This window comes from Falco cherrug, chromosome 6, assembly GCF_023634085.1.
Source record: "Falco cherrug isolate bFalChe1 chromosome 6, bFalChe1.pri, whole genome shotgun sequence".
In the NCBI taxonomy this organism is placed as follows: domain Eukaryota; kingdom Metazoa; phylum Chordata; class Aves; order Falconiformes; family Falconidae; genus Falco; species Falco cherrug.
The window spans coordinates 54,638,742-54,653,954 of record NC_073702.1 but is presented as its reverse complement, the minus strand read 5'-3'; the positions used below and the strand labels follow the sequence as shown (position 1 = coordinate 54,653,954).

The 15,213-nt window shown below is 42.5% G+C and overlaps 1 protein-coding gene and 3 non-coding genes across 4 annotated transcripts; all 4 read left to right on the top strand.

Annotated features, from left to right (window-relative positions):
- Positions 1–6,858: 6,858 nt before the first annotated feature.
- Positions 6,859–10,953, top strand: RPS12 (ribosomal protein S12). Its single transcript, XM_055714323.1, has 6 exons — positions 6,859–6,999; positions 7,138–7,189; positions 7,588–7,704; positions 9,388–9,490; positions 9,990–10,091; positions 10,867–10,953. The coding sequence occupies exons 2-6, from the start codon at positions 7,176–7,178 to the stop codon at positions 10,927–10,929; spliced, it is 399 nt and encodes a 132-aa protein (XP_055570298.1). The 5' UTR covers positions 6,859–6,999; positions 7,138–7,175; the 3' UTR covers positions 10,930–10,953.
- LOC114016845 (small nucleolar RNA SNORD101) lies at positions 8,432–8,506 on the top strand. Its single transcript, XR_003561567.1, has one exon. It is a non-coding gene; the product is annotated as a small nucleolar RNA SNORD101 (small nucleolar RNA).
- Positions 9,837–9,923, top strand: LOC114016847 (small nucleolar RNA SNORD100). The gene has a single exon (XR_003561575.1). It is a non-coding gene; the product is annotated as a small nucleolar RNA SNORD100 (small nucleolar RNA).
- Positions 10,404–10,535, top strand: LOC114016846 (small nucleolar RNA SNORA33). The gene has a single exon (XR_003561571.1). It is a non-coding gene; the product is annotated as a small nucleolar RNA SNORA33 (small nucleolar RNA).
- Positions 10,954–15,213: the final 4,260 nt, after the last annotated feature.

Here is a 15,213-nt window from a genome sequence, read left to right as displayed (position 1 = left end):
ATGCATAATGAGGACATTTCAGAGCAAATGTTGTCGTGTACCTAACTTCAGAATCCCACACTCCATGTGACAGGAAAATGCAGAATTACTGTCTCATCACAAGATTAGGAAACTTTAAAACTAGTTAGCAGCCACAAGGAACAAGAGCCACACGTTCCTTTGCTGAAGCCTACTTTGACAATGTATTGTTGTGGCACATATTATCACAGAATGGTGAGGGTTGAAAGGCACCTCTGAGACCATCTGGTCCAACCCCCTGCTACAGCAGGTTGCACAGGGCCACATCCAGGTGGGTTTTGAATGTCTCCAGAAAAGGATACTCCATGACCTCTCTGGGCAGTCCTGTTCCAGGGCTCTGTCACCTTCCTCCTCTTTAGGTGGAGCTTCCTGCACTGCTGTTTGTGCCTGTTGCCCCTTGTCCTGTCGCTGGGCACCGCTGAAAAGAGCCCAGCCCTGTCCTCTTGACACTTGCCCTTAAGATATTTGTATGCATTGATAAGGTCCCCTCTCAGTCTTCTCTTCCCCAGGCTAAACAGGCCCAGCTCTCTCATCATAAGGGACATGTTCCAGTCCCCTCACCATCTTTGTGGCCCTCCGCTGGACCCTCTCCAGTAGTTCCCTGTCTCTCTTGAACTGGGGACCCCAGAACTGGATACAGTACTCCAGTATTATTGCTGTGAAGTTGAAAAATCCCTAAGAACTACTTTTATTGTTTCCTGTCTGCCACCAGAAAAAGACATAAACATAAAGCCTTTTCATAGATACTGCCCCTTGAGCAGCCTTAACCCCCTCTCCCCAAAAAGAGGAAGAGTACTTGCAAGTCATCCTGACTTCGCAAAAGGGTAATAAGAAAAAGGTGATATATACAAAGCATGGCACACAAATAGAGCAAATAAGAAACTTTTAGAGAGAGATTAAAGTTGTGAGAGAATAAAGCTTTCATTTGGTGGCTAGGTGAAATAGTTTTCACTCCAAGTACTTGCTCTTCTCAGTGTAGACACCCCCTCAACAGATTCCAACTACTTTCAAAACCCAGTCCTCCTCTCATTACATGCGAGTAATGAGTAATTCAATAAAGCTTATGGAGTCGGATTTCCACAAAGTCAGTGTGTGCAGTAGAAGGCTGAAGCATGGAAAGTAGCAGTGATGCACCGTGATCAGCATAAGCTATGGCTCAAATAATGAAACAGGGCTATGAACTCCCTATGCGTGCATACCGTTTGCTTATGCACTGCTCATTATTGCCAGAAGAAACTGGTCAAGGGAACATTTTTGTTAATTCTTCATAAGCTAGCGTCATGGTTTAACCGCAGCCAGCAACTAAGCACCAGCCAGTCACTTGCTCAGTCCCTCCCAGTGGAATGGGGCAGATAATCAGGAGAGTACAAGTGAGACAACTTATGAGTTTAACAGGTAAAGCAAAAGCCATGTGCAACTGCCTTTATAATTTACTTCACCACTTCCCATCGGCAGGCAGGGGTTCAGCCATCTCCAGGAAAGCAGGGTTCTACCACATGTACCAGTTACTTGGGAAGACAAACACCGTGACTCTAAACATCCTCCCTTCCTCCTTATTCCTCCAGCTTCATATGCTGAGCATGACGCCATACGGTATGGGATACCCCCTTGGTCAGCTGGGGCCAGCTGCCCCGGCTGTGCCCCCTCCCAACTTCTTGTGCACCCCCAGCCTCCTCGCTGGTGGGGTGGGGTGAGGAGCAGAAAAGGCCCTGGCTGAGTAAGCACTGCTCAGCAACAACTGAAACATCCCTGTATTATCCACGGTTTCCAGCACAAACCCAAAACACAGCCCCATACCAGCTACCATGAAGAAAGTTAACTCCATCCCAGCCAAGACCAGCACAGCTATAAATATTTGTTGACCTTTGAACTGGGACTTGTTACCAGCTTCTCGCAACACTTTTTCAAGTCTAACAAAAATAATTCTTTTTAAGCATACAAGCCTTTCTTGTTTATTTCATGTCTTCAGCAACTTTAAAATAATGTATCTTTCCTTTCAGATCCCAAATCATATGTAGAATTCAAGCCTTGGAACACTAGTCCTCTATAAATACTACAAATAAAGTCTACATCCCTTGTTCACGTCCACAAGATAAAAATATATTAAGAAAAACTGCTTTAAGAACAGCTTCCTTTGTGGACATCCAGGACGTTCTGAAATGCTCAGCACATGGGGGAATACATATCCCTTATTATTGTTCTGTGTATTTGTAGAGATCTTAGAAATACTTGCTCATTACAATCCAGAAATCACTTAGCCACTGCTTATTTGCATCCTATTTGTTGGAAGAAGGGTTTGCTGGAGTCAAGAAGATGCTCAATATGAGTTATGCATCTTGCTCAACTTTATTAGTTTCTAACGCTACTTATATAGAACTGATACACATGCATATTCGTAAAGCAGAAATAAAATTGGTTAATAGTCTCTAAAACGTGCGCGGTTCTCACACCCCTAATTATCATGACTAAGATAAGCATTCTATCCATGTAGCTAATTGTGTTGCTGTGCTTCAGCCTTGTAGTTTGTTACTCCCTATTTTCCCATACCGGTCCCTATCTTTCTTGGCCCTGCACCTGCTTTCCCAGCAGCTGTAGCTTGTTACAGCCACGGCCTGTTGGCACAGCATAATTACTTGGTCTCAGGATTCAAGAATAGCTCAAGGCTACCTTTCTTGTTAACTTCAGCACAGCAACTTCAGTACAATTCTGATTACAGGCCTATGCTAATACCACGCCTGGATTGTGCAGATCTTCAGAGATTCTAAGGCCATGCTTCTGCAGCCATTCTTCTACACCTATTACTATTTCTTTTGCCAGAAGGCATAGTGGCTGCACATATTTGGAAAAAGTTTAAAATGGTTCTAATGTAGCCACATGATAACCACATCCTTTGAGACTAGTCCAGAATCTGCGGAAGGCAACAAAAACCAGCAAACTGTTTTGTTCAGTTACAATGACATCAAGGTCTTTCTTCTTTTCAAATCAGTATTGAAATGCCATAGCTTGTTCTCTTTCTGAACCCCAGAATGGTCTCACTGTAATTCCTCCAGGCGCTTGAAACTCAACAAAGACGTTGCTGGCACTCCTGAATAGCGGCATGTGGTGTGGGCTGTTCTGAACTCTTACCTGGAGGCTCTTAAAAATACACATCTCTCCTCTCTGGGCTGGTAAGCAGGGCTTCTGTGGATGTCAGGCAAGAAAATCAGTAAAAATAGCCCGGTCTCCTATCTTTATGATGCAGAAACTTTTCTTGGACTGTGCGACCAGGAAATAAACAAGAAAATAGTTTAAGAAGTGCGAAATGTGCACTGGTGTAACTTACAAGAAAGCTTCCAACTCTATATTCCACAAGGCTGAGAAATCATGTCTGTTTTGCAAGGAAAAAGAGATAATTCTATCTTGTGACACTGGAAATTTAATCATAGCACATGCCTGTGCTTTGTATTTCTAGAAACAAATGTCAGACGGAAATAAGTTTTGCAAGGATTGTTCAGAACTGAAATTCAGAACTGATTGTTCAGTTTAGCAGTGTCATGGACTTCTCTGGGGAGTTTCTAATACCTGGCATTTTCACTTGCTGACCTGTCTGCCTCACTGTACTGTGCCACTGTCTGAGCTACTCATTTTCAGTTTCTGAGTCTCCACAGTTTACAAGTTGCCACTTAAGCTATTACTGGACTCTGGCATTTTGAAGAAAAGATCGGTGATTGTTGCCAGGGTGAGCACAGGGTGAAGGTAAAGATTACCACAGCAAGAGACAAATATAGAAATAGCGAAAGCAAAAAGGAGCAGGAAGAGGATGGTTGAGACAGAGTGAAGCATTATGTCCTCACTGCAGTACCACTCTTCTGAAGAAGCCCCCAAGTGCAGTTGCCGTTTTGATCATAGAAGGAAAAAAAGAGGAAGGCTGCCACCCCAAAAGACAATCAGGGGGAGTCAAGGAAATGAATGGAGAGCACAGAGGGTAGTAGCTATAACCAAAGGATTTTTAAATACATGCAGCAAGATGGTGAGTCGAAATAGATTGCCCAAAACAGCAGGCTGGTGAGAATCCAAATTCTTGCATGTCATGTGACAGCAGCTCATGGTTACTCTTCCTCTCCCCAAATCCACATTTATAGACAGCATGTTATGCTGTCTGTAAGCAAAACTTGAGAGGACCGAATTACTCTGCTGGGGCTGGCTGCTCAGTGAAACACCAGGCTAGTGCATGCAATGACACCACCTCAGCTGTCCCGAGCCCAGGTGTTGAAGGATAACTCAGAAAATGCAGAATGCTCTGATTGTTTTGTGCAAGGCATACTTTGTACATGTTAAGTTAACAAGTTTAGGCTGTAATCAGAAAAGTACATAGCCATTCTTTGAGCAAGGACACTCTGGAACAATTAGGCTTTGAAGAAACAGTTAATAAGGATACTTTGAGGATGCATTGCCAACTTGGCAAGAAGATTCAAGATCCATGTATCTTTAACTGAACTGCTCCCATTACAATACTAAAAATCACACCCCTAAGTCAAAAAGAGCCTTGCCCAGGTGAAGACCCCTCTCCTGAGCACTCACGATAGTAGAAATAGTTGTGCAACCATATTATATGTCAATTACTAACCAGTCAGTGTAAAGAGGAGGGATTTGGAAACTTACTAACTCTATAAATAGATCATGAGAAGTTTCATCTGGGGGGCTTGCTTTTTGGAATACCACCTAGCCCCCAGCTTTGTGCAAACCTGAAATAAATAAGCAATGTCTCCCTGGGTGTGTGAAAACTGACTTAGTGAACACTGGGTCATGAATCTGCTTTTTGGACAAGACAGGCAGGCTCTTGCACTGCATCTGGCAGGTCCTTGTTTTCTAGCACTCAGCATTTTACCCTGCTTACCCACCCTCAAGTGCACTAGAATTACTCTCTTAGCACAAGACTGCAGTCCTTGTGTCTGTTTTGCTGGTGTCATGCCCCGTGGCTGTATGCCAGCATTTAAACTGCAGAGTGCTCAATGGATCTAACTCCAAGAGAAAATACAGAGGTAAAGAAGCTAGCTACTCCTTGTAGGAATCTAGACAGAAAGGTGGAGCAGGTGGAGTAGTGCCAACAGTGTGCAGAGTGCCCACATGAACAATGAGATCCCATTAACACACTGTGCAGTGGAGTCTACTTTTAAACAGGATCACACACCTCCATTAATTATTACACACAAATACATGCACATACTATGCTATACCAACATTTCAACACAGAGTTCAGTGCCAATGAAAACCTCCCCTCTACACATACATAATTTATCTTACTGTGGCTTTCTTTTCTTGCAATTGTACTAGGAAAACTATTTTTGCATATTCTAATTCTAGAATATTAGATTATAATTTCATTGTGATTACCACTTTTGCTGCAGTACAAATCTTTCAGATGTGCATACTTCCATCTCCTGGACAGAATTGCTTGTCTGGCAATACTGATGTGTCTGGCTACAGACTTCTTGTTATCCTTTGATGATCCTGAGGGAAATAATAGGTTATTGTTCCATTCAGCACAAAAGCTCCTCTATAGATTAGGTGTGTTTGGGGCTTTTTAAGGAATACAGAAAGGTTAAGTGATAGATGAATATAGGGAAGAGCATTCTCCTTGGAGAGAGAGAGGGGGAAAGGAGATGGGCATTGTAATTTTTGTGTGTTTGGGTGCTTACTAGGGTCTGAGCAGTATGAAAGAGATTACATGTTCCCACCTGTACCCAATGGGGTACTGCAGTTGGGGTTGCAGTTTAAGTTTCAAGCAATATACAGCAGTAGTTAGGAGGTGGCCATATGCACCTTGGAGGCTGTCAGTGTTAGTAACAGGCAGTGTTGTTCCCACTGTCTTTGCCCTTGGTAGCTTAGAGTGCAGCAGGAGTGCCCCACGCTACACTTCCGTCTCCGTGACTGTCTTGAGAGGGCTCCGGTTTGCTTCTGCCACTTCTAGACCTCTGTAATATAAAGGGTACATACCTGACGGCCTCAGAGTTGACATTAGCAGGGAGAGAGCCAGCTGGAACCTGGTGATGCTGCAGCCACAGGCCTTTCCCTGGGTGCAGGCTCAGCAAGGCTGTGCTGTGAGCTGGAGGCAGTCCTGAGCCAGCTGAGCTGCCGCCACCTTCCCTCTGTCCTCCCCTGCCCTGTCAGCCCTGATGGGTCACTTTGGCTTTGTGCAGAGCATCTCCTCACTACCTGGCTCTAGCCTACAGCCTGCCACTTGATGCCGGGAAGATCAACGAGGGACATATTGTAAAAAAGGTGACCGACAACATTAGTAACAAATGTGTTTGCATTAGCTACAAATCATGGCTATTTGTTACTTGTTTTTCTTATATTGTGTCACTATGTATTTTTTATGAAGATGGCAATATGTAGACCTCCTAACAGCCAATTTCCAGTCTGGAACAGGACGGACAAAGTCCCAGCCAGACTGACAGAACCAGGGCACGTAACATGTTCGTAATGGGGTGGCCATGCTGCACACGCCACCAGCCGAACCACTTGCGCGCTGGAGAGGAACGGGAACACGCCATTGCACTTTTAAATAAAATTTCCAAGTTCCAGCTAAGTGCTGTAACCCCACTGAAAGACGGCAGGGATTTAACGTTCGTTCTCCATCTTCCTCTAGGCTGCCAGGTATTGAGGAACGGTGCCATTTGAAGCCAGACCACGTTAGTGGCAACAGGTGCACCCTACTGCCCTAGGGAAAATGAGGGGGACCAGCCCCAGGCGGGCCCCAGCCCCTGGCGGCCCCCAGCCGGCTGCTGCAGCTGGCTCTCCCCCGGGAGCCCGCCCTCCCTGCGGCCGGGCCGGGCCGGCGCTGGCAGCGCGGGCGGAGGCGCCGCGGCGGGCGAGGGGCGGATCAGGCAGCGCGGCGGACAGCCCCCGCGCCCGCGCGGCTGGGGTCCTCGCCTGCTATAAGAGCGCGAGGCGGAAGGCCCGCCCCCTCTTTCGCTGGCGGCTTGCGGTGGTGCCGGGGTGAGTAGCCGTGATGGCGCCGGGGCCTGCCGGCCTGAATCCCCGCGGCCTGCGGGGCATCGCGGCGGGAGCGGGCCGGGCGGGGGCCCCGGGGCGGCCGGCGCCACTCACTGGGGCGGCCTGTGTCTGTATTTGCAGCAGGAACCCGGGCGGGGACAGCACCCACCGAGAGCGCCATGGCCGAGGAAGGGTGAGCGGGGCCGGGGCCGTTGGGGGCGGCGGGCGGAGGGACCGCGCGGGCCGCGTCTCGCCAGGCCGCGCCGCTCCGGGCCGGGCCGCGCGTTGCCTGCGCAGGCCCCGTGGCGCGGCCGCCGCGTGCTTCCTGCAGGCGGGAGGCTGGCTGCTCGGCCTGGCTGGCAGGGTCGCTGTGTGCGTGGCTTCCCCTTCTTGGTAAGGGAGCATGGGGAGAGCAGCTGGCTGGCTCGCCAGGAGGATTCAGTCTCTTGGTTTCTGTCAAGTTCATCTTTCAAGTGCTCTTTGCCTTGTTTTTATTTCTTTAACGATTGGATGCTTGCAGGTGAACGGGAAGCTTTTGCTTACACTTGCAAGATGTTGGCACGGTCAGAGTAATCTCTGTCTTGTCTTTAGCATTACTGCTGGAGGTGTCATGGATGTTAACACCGCCCTGCAAGAAGTGCTGAAGACCGCACTTATCCATGATGGGCTAGCTCGTGGTATTCGTGAAGCAGCTAAAGCCTTGGACAAGTAAGTGGTGCTTTCTCACTTTGTCTGTGGTGAACAGCAAAACTGGGTGAGATACATTGTGATGAGGTATGTTGAACACACAGAGGTCACTTTGTCGACATGTGTAGTTGTCAGCTTTTGCAAGATCATGTTTTTCTGCTAGTGAGTTTTGTCTTCTGTCTGTTTTGAGTGTTTAACTGTGGTCATAAAATACAGATGCTAAACTCGGAGATTCAAGAATAACAGCATCTAGTGCATTAAGTTTTGTCTTTTTGTGACCTCACTGCCATCGAGTTTTCATGTGGCTTGGTTTTGTGGAGTAAATGGAATGATGCTTGCAGTGTGTAGCTCTGGAAATCTAGGGCTCAAGAACTTTGTGTTTTAAGAAGGGGAAAATGCCCCTCCAAATTTTCTAAGTTTTAATTGGGTTAATAGGTTAATATGTATGTCAGATTTAACCTGGAAGAGTTGGTTAGTTTTTATGAAGAAAACCTGAAATCCATAGCTTGCCTTAACTTTTTTGCCAGTTTAATCTTTTTTTTGTTGTTGTTGCAGCTGTAAATAATTGTGTTGGTACAATATTAAACTTGTCATACATGAGCCAACCACAGTAATTAGTTAGGGTTTATCGGTAGGGTGAAGTATTATATATGCACATGTGTATATATATATGTACATACACACCTGTTTGTGTGTGTGTCTGTATACAGGCACATTTAAAAATAGTGCTTAAGTGTAATGCTACAGTGTTTGGCTGATGACTTAACAATTTGTCGGATACCCCTTCACTCGACTTATGAGTGAAAACAGTGGTCTGACAAACCTGTATGCAAAAAGCTCTTAAGACAAGGTACCAAATAATGAAAGAGAAATACAACTTAGACAAGCAACAGCTAGTTTGTAGGACTTCTTTTGAGTTCAGCTACAACTTTATATGCTGTGTGTTAAGAGGATGATGAATGTATAAGATCGATATACATTTGTGTGATGGTTTTTGCTTGGAAGCAAGAACCACCTGAAACTTTCCAGTGAAACCAGTGATGAAGGCCATAGAGAAAACTGACTTTTTTGCAGTGGTCACATTACATTAGATTAAACATGGAAGACCTATACAGCTCTCTCTGTTGTCAGGTATCCCTTTGGTATTCTTAACATTGTACTACAGTATACAAAGATCCTAATTAGAATTGGGGCCCTGTCATAACAGCTTCATTGAACGTAAGTAGAAAAGATTGTACTGAAGGGGTTATAACAACTTGATACAGAAATTCAAGTTTTTAATAACTACAGTTCTATTGTTAAATTATCGTAATCTGTGGTAATGAAGAAAAAGCAACTTGCTACTTGGTTGCTTTCTAATACTGACGCCAGTCCTTTATTGGCCCTGTGTTTATTTAGTCATTATATCTTTTTTCAGAGCCTGAGAACTTAGTGGGATTTTTAGAAGCTTCTGAAACTGGAATAGAATCTGATAATAAAGCTAAGAATATCTGAGTAGACTGCTTTTATGTTTTCATATACATAACGGTAGTTCCTATCAAAAGTATATTTAATATTTAAAAAACATACAGTATCTCAAAACTAAAAATTAAACTTAGGTAGCGATTGTCTAGAACTGCACATGCAGAATTTTGTGGTTTTGATTATAAAGGAAGTTTAAGCAGTGTCTGAAGTTACATTTGTCAGGTGTGGTTTTTTTTTTAGACGCCAAGCCCATCTTTGTGTTCTGGCTTCAAACTGTGATGAACCCACGTATGTAAAATTAGTTGAAGCACTTTGTGCAGAACATCAGATCAACTTAATAAAGGTGAGTGTCAGAACATCGAGACACAAGTTTGGAACTGTTATACTGCTTGAAATATAAGCAGCTTGTTTCAGTGTATAGAGACCTGAACATCTGAAACACTGAGATTTTGTGTATGGCTTATCTAAGCAGAATTTCTCTTTGCAGCAGGTATTGTTTTAGTTCTTTGCAATTATCATAGAAACACTACAGAAATGGGATTTAAATGGCAAAGGATGTGTATCAGGTATTTTAGAAAGTTAAAGTGAATTTGTCCTGTATAATAAGAATTGGAATTAATGCTGCAAGTGGTTGTGGAGCATGGGAGGAGTCTCACTATGATTGTTTCTTCATATTAAAATACTTCGAAGCTGTACAGTGATGATACTTTGGCTCCCTCTGCTGATACTTGTGAGGAAAGCAGCCATCCGTTACCCAATACTTCTGAGTGTACAGCAGCTTTTTTCCTGAATCCAGTTATGTTAAAGTGGCTGGTTCTAATGGGATGCAATGTTTTACACAGGTTGATGACAACAAGAAACTCGGTGAATGGGTAGGTCTCTGCAAGATCGACAGAGAAGGAAAACCTCGCAAAGTAGTGGGCTGCAGTTGTGTGGTTGTCAAAGTAAGATGATGCCAATTACAGCTTATTTCTTGACTTCTGAAAATGAGCAGTAAAATGAGGTTGCTTTAGATAAGGGACTATTTAATAGAGCTCCTGGATTTTTATTTTTTAAACCAGCTGCTTTCCCCTGTTGATAGTGAAAATAAACTGCTTCCCTGTTCTATGTTCCCTTTCATGTTTATTTAAAAATACTTTTTGCTCGTTTTGTGAATTAACAGTTGTCTCCTTGAAGTATCTATGCCCACTTGACAGTAAGTGTTTAAAGGAAAGACCTTTTAACTGAAAGAGATGAAGTTTTGCATCAGAAAAAAAATGCCAGTTAAATGTGTCTGCTCAACTTGAAAATGTTTTGCAGACCATATTTTAAAATGATACTGGTAAAGTAATGCCACAGTACGAGCCTTGAAGACTTTGTCTTTGAGGTCCCAGGAGATGGCTACATCTTAGCAATAAAGGCTAATGCCTTCTGCATGTGTTTCCATACTTCGCTGCTATTTCACATTACTTGGCTTTCTTTAAGCAGAAAATAAGAATTTGTTTGGATGCATACAGTAGGTGTTACAGTTGAGTGGAATAGTCCTTTATTAGAATAGTCTTCTTAGAGAATGAAGAGAAAGCATCTGGCATATTGCTTGAGGTTACTTGTATGGGCAGAATTCTGGGAATATTTTGGAACGCCTTGAGAAAGTGTCAGAGTCTCAGTTGTCCTTTTAAAAATTGGTTGTAAAATTTTGAATGGATCAGTATGTTAATAACGGGTTATCTTGTGTTGCAGGACTATGGCAAGGAATCTCAGGCCAAAGATGTCATCGAAGAGTACTTCAAGTGCAAGAAATGAATGGAAAATAAATTTTGAACTTGACTAGTGTGTGTGTGTTTTAATGTGTGGGTGTCTGGGGTAGTTCTTTGAGTTGCAGAGGATTAACATCAGAAGATAAAAGGACTTTGCAGGTCTTGGTGTAGTTTATTAGTATGTTAACTCTTGTCAACTTGCCAAAAAGATAATGGTGATCCTTGCCATTTGTATTCTAGGGTTTTGTTTCCTGTTCCTTCCCCCAGAGGTTACCAACTTGGGGAACTTGGCACAGCTGTTCAGTTGCAAAAATGCTGATTGAGAATTAATACCTTTGTTTGACAGTGCTTAGGCCTGTACTCCTGCAGGGATTCTGAGTAACTTTTTAGGGAGAGGCTGAAGTACTGCATCTGTGGTGAAAATTGGCTCCCTCTGCTGAAGCAAATGAGAACAGTCTTAATGTTGCCAAACTTCTGGAATGTTGCAGGAATTTTTTTTAATGCTATCTTAATTTATACAGGGAACTTACTTGATGCAAGATGTCATGTTATCATGTCGTGTGTGTGTCCTCCAATTCTCAAATTGTGAGTGGAATTAGATTATTATAAGAATTGTCTTGTACTTCTAGATCTGCTTATGTAGAAGTTGAGTATCAAGGTAGCAAAGTCGTTGAGATCTTGCTGCTCAAACAAGGCAGTGTTGAACTCTGACTTGCCCAGAGTCTTGGTTTCCATAGGAGTTAGATGATGTGCAGAACTTGTGTTTTTGTCAATTTTTGCAAACAAGGTGGGATTCAGACTGAAATACAAAATTACTTTATTCTCTCCTGCAAGTTGTTTTATGTCATTTTCTGGGGAGCAGCTGTCAAGTGGAGTCAAGGAATTGCCTGTGCTACACTGAGAAGTAGGACATGAATGCAAGTATGGGGCTGGGCACCTGTAGACCAAGGAAATGAGAATGTGTATGTCTTCTCGGGCTCTTCAGCTTGAATTTTCATTATAGTTTGTAACTCTTTTAGTTTATATACACAATCATTCATGTAGTGTGGATGGCTCGGATGCACTTGTAGCCCTCATTAAAGTTCTTCAGTCTCTTAAGTTTTGTCCCTGTCACAGCTTTCTAGTAGCTAGATGAGGTGGCTTGGATTTTTGACAGATTCTTGTAGGAATATTTTCAGGCGTGCCTCATGGAGTCACCTGTTCCAACTCTGATTAAAAATGTGTATCTTTGTGCTGAACTTATATATGTTCAGTCTTGTCTGAAATTCTCAGTGAAAGGGTTAAAGTAGCTTTTAACAGGTTAGTTAATATCAAGCAAGTATTGCAAATAGAGGGAAGTGAAATTATGAATGTTAAAGTTTTTATGTGGATGTTCTTGAATATAGTTGAAATTGTACAATTTCACTCCTGTAGATATGAAATAAGATCTGCAATTAAGTTTCTTTAACTTACTGGAGGTTTCTAAGTACTGAGAATAGGAATAATTTATAAGAATATTAATTTCTAAATGGATTTGAAGGACACTACTATTGAAAAACTCCAATTGTCAGTTGAGGGTGGATAGTAATTTTGAGTATCGGACTTGTATACAGAAGCACACTTCATCTTTTAGTCTGCCTTAAAAAGCTGCATCTTCCAAGAGTTTAGCACAAAATAGTTTTATTATTTGGTCTTCATATTTTTATACTGTTGGCAGCTACATTGTAGAGAAAGAATTCTCTGAAATGGTGTTGGCAGTCTAACAGGATTTATGATTTGCTCTTCCTTGGCTGGCTGTTCTGTCAGAGTTAAATTCACAAAAGGATTTGGGTGCCAAAATGGGAGTTCTACCTGTGTTTGATGGCCTGTATGTTGCTGAGTTTGAAAATTTTCTTAATTGAATATGCTTCTGTACCGGAACATTTACCTGCTAGTAGTAAAATCCTCTTAATGCCTTACATATCTGGATGCAGGGTAATGAATGTGATCCAGTAAGCCCCTCCAGGCTAGTAGGTGAAGATCTTTGCAAGATTTAATCTTTTTTATTCTCAAACTTGAAGTCTTTGCTAAGTCTGTGCAGGCAAACTGAGCTTTTTCAGATGTTTGGCTTGGTGGCTAAAACACAGCTTTCAATTTTGTTACTTTTTTAATACAAATTGATCCAGGAGAATGGAAAAGAGTATAGCCCCTAATTACAGGTAACACTTCACTAACTACAAAGGCAAGTTGTTCAGGCAAGTAAATAATGTATAGATAGTTTTTGGATGTATAATGATGTCAGGTTAACCTGCTTAAGGCTTTAGGGCTGTTTGACACAATTTTGGTTGCTATTCAACTTCACAGAATATTCTGCTGCATATAACATTTTATTTTCAGTGTGAGAAAAATAACATCAAAATGGTTTCTATGTTTCATTTATATGGTGGGATACTGGAATTGCTACTTTAGCAGTAGCTGGGTTATAAGTTTCCTCTTAATTACCATCATCTATCATCAATTAACTCTTGGGAAAAGGGGATCAAGTAAGACCTGTAGTCCAGGAGCAAGTTTGTTATGTGGTGTTTCTTTTGCAACAATGAAATGATAGCTCAATATAAGGTCAGGGCTGGGGGGCGTGGGGGGTGGTTAGGTTATGTCACCTTAACATTTTACACATGGTAATGAATGTTAATGTTAATACTAGGGAACTTTTTTTTATGCCAAGGTGGTGTGGTTTAACCCCAGCTGGTAACTGTACCATGCAGCTGCTTGCATCCCCAGGGGGATGGGGAGCAGAGGAGATAGAGGGGAGGTAAAACTTGAGGGTTGAGAAGATCAATTTAATAACTGAAATAAAATAAAACTGTAATAATGAAAAGGAGAGAGAAGGGGAGAGAGAAAATCCAAAGGGAAGGTAATTCCTTTTATTTTTTTACAGGTATAAAACCCCTGTAAGTGATGCACAATACAGTTGCTCACCACCTGCTGACTGATGCCCAGCCAGTTGCTGAGCAGCAATCACAAGGCCCTGGCCAGTTCCACCAAGTTTATGTACTGAGCATGATGTTCTGTGGTATGGAATATCCCTTTGGCTAGTTTGGGTCAGCTGTCCTGGCTTTGCTACCTCCTGGCTTCTTGTGCCCCTCCAGCCCTCTTGCTGGCAGGGCCTGAGAAACTGAAGCCTTTGACTTAGTACAAACATTACCCAGCAACAATTAAAAATATCAGTGCGAGATCAACGTTCTCACACCAAATCAAAAACACAGCACTGCACTAGCTACTAAGAAGAAAATTAACGCTTTTCTGGCTGAAACCAGGATACAAGATTTTGTTCATTGGGACTGAACCAATTCAATGTTCAAACCAATGAACTTCTGAAATACTGCCAGAAGGAATTGGGTTGGGATCTTTATTTTCTGATCTAAATGCTTGGTATCAAGTTAAGGTGTTTCCTGTAATCTTTCATTTCTTGGAAGTGACCTTAGAACCTATGCAGGGTCAGTGTTAGAGAACTGATTAAGACTCAGTTTATTTTATACTTGTACCTTTTTTTTTACTTAAATCACACACTAAGGATAGTTTTATTTTCAAAAATTTCCTGAGAACTAAATTCCACCTAAACTTTCTGGTTCACCTTCATCTTTTGTGAAAGTTAAATTTGTGTTGTTGTTTTTTTTTTTTTTAAATTGGCCAAGGAATACAAGTGATTGCTAATCTTTCTTCATACTGGAAGACTTAGCATCTGCTTCTCTGAGACCTCTGCTTTGTAGACTAAAGAGACCCGGTTTCTTAACTTTTCTTGATAGATGGTATTTTTGTTTTGCCGCAGAAGATCTATTGATAATTGACATGTCCTGCAGGATTTCAGTTAAGGTTTCAGAGGAGTAGACTTTGGATTGCTCTAAATTACAGCTGTCTGTATTAATCACCCTAAAGGTACCCATCACCTGTCCCCTGAAAGGGTGTGATTAGACAGCACTAAACATAGGACTGGGAATTGGAAAGTTCCAGGACTGACCCTGACTTGCTCTGTTGCTGATCATATTTAATGTTCCTTGCAGGTTTTCCTTGTGAAACAGGGATAATGCAGAATGGTGTGCTCAACAAACCATGTTTGACTTCTGGTTGGCAGAAGAAGCAGAATGGATTTCTTTTTCTGGACTAAAATAACCAGGTTTCAGTGGGTTTGCATGGATTGGTAGTCCTTTCCAGGCCTAAATTCTTACATTTCCATGTGAAATAGAAAGCTTACAAAGTGCTTTGAAGAATGCTGGTAAGTCATTGTGAAGGTGCTAAGTACAGGCTTCTAGACACTATTGGAATAACATCCTATGTGAGACTGAAAATAAAAAGGTACCTTGAGAACAGCTAA

Excerpts from the sequence above, each read along its gene's own strand:
- RPS12 (XM_055714323.1), top strand. Across the intron at positions 9,491-9,989 it reads ATCAGATCAACTTAATAAAG|GTTGATGACAACAAGAAACT; the intron begins GTGAGTGTCAGA and ends TGTTTTACACAG. Across the intron at positions 10,092-10,866 it reads GCAGTTGTGTGGTTGTCAAA|GACTATGGCAAGGAATCTCA; the intron begins GTAAGATGATGC and ends CTTGTGTTGCAG.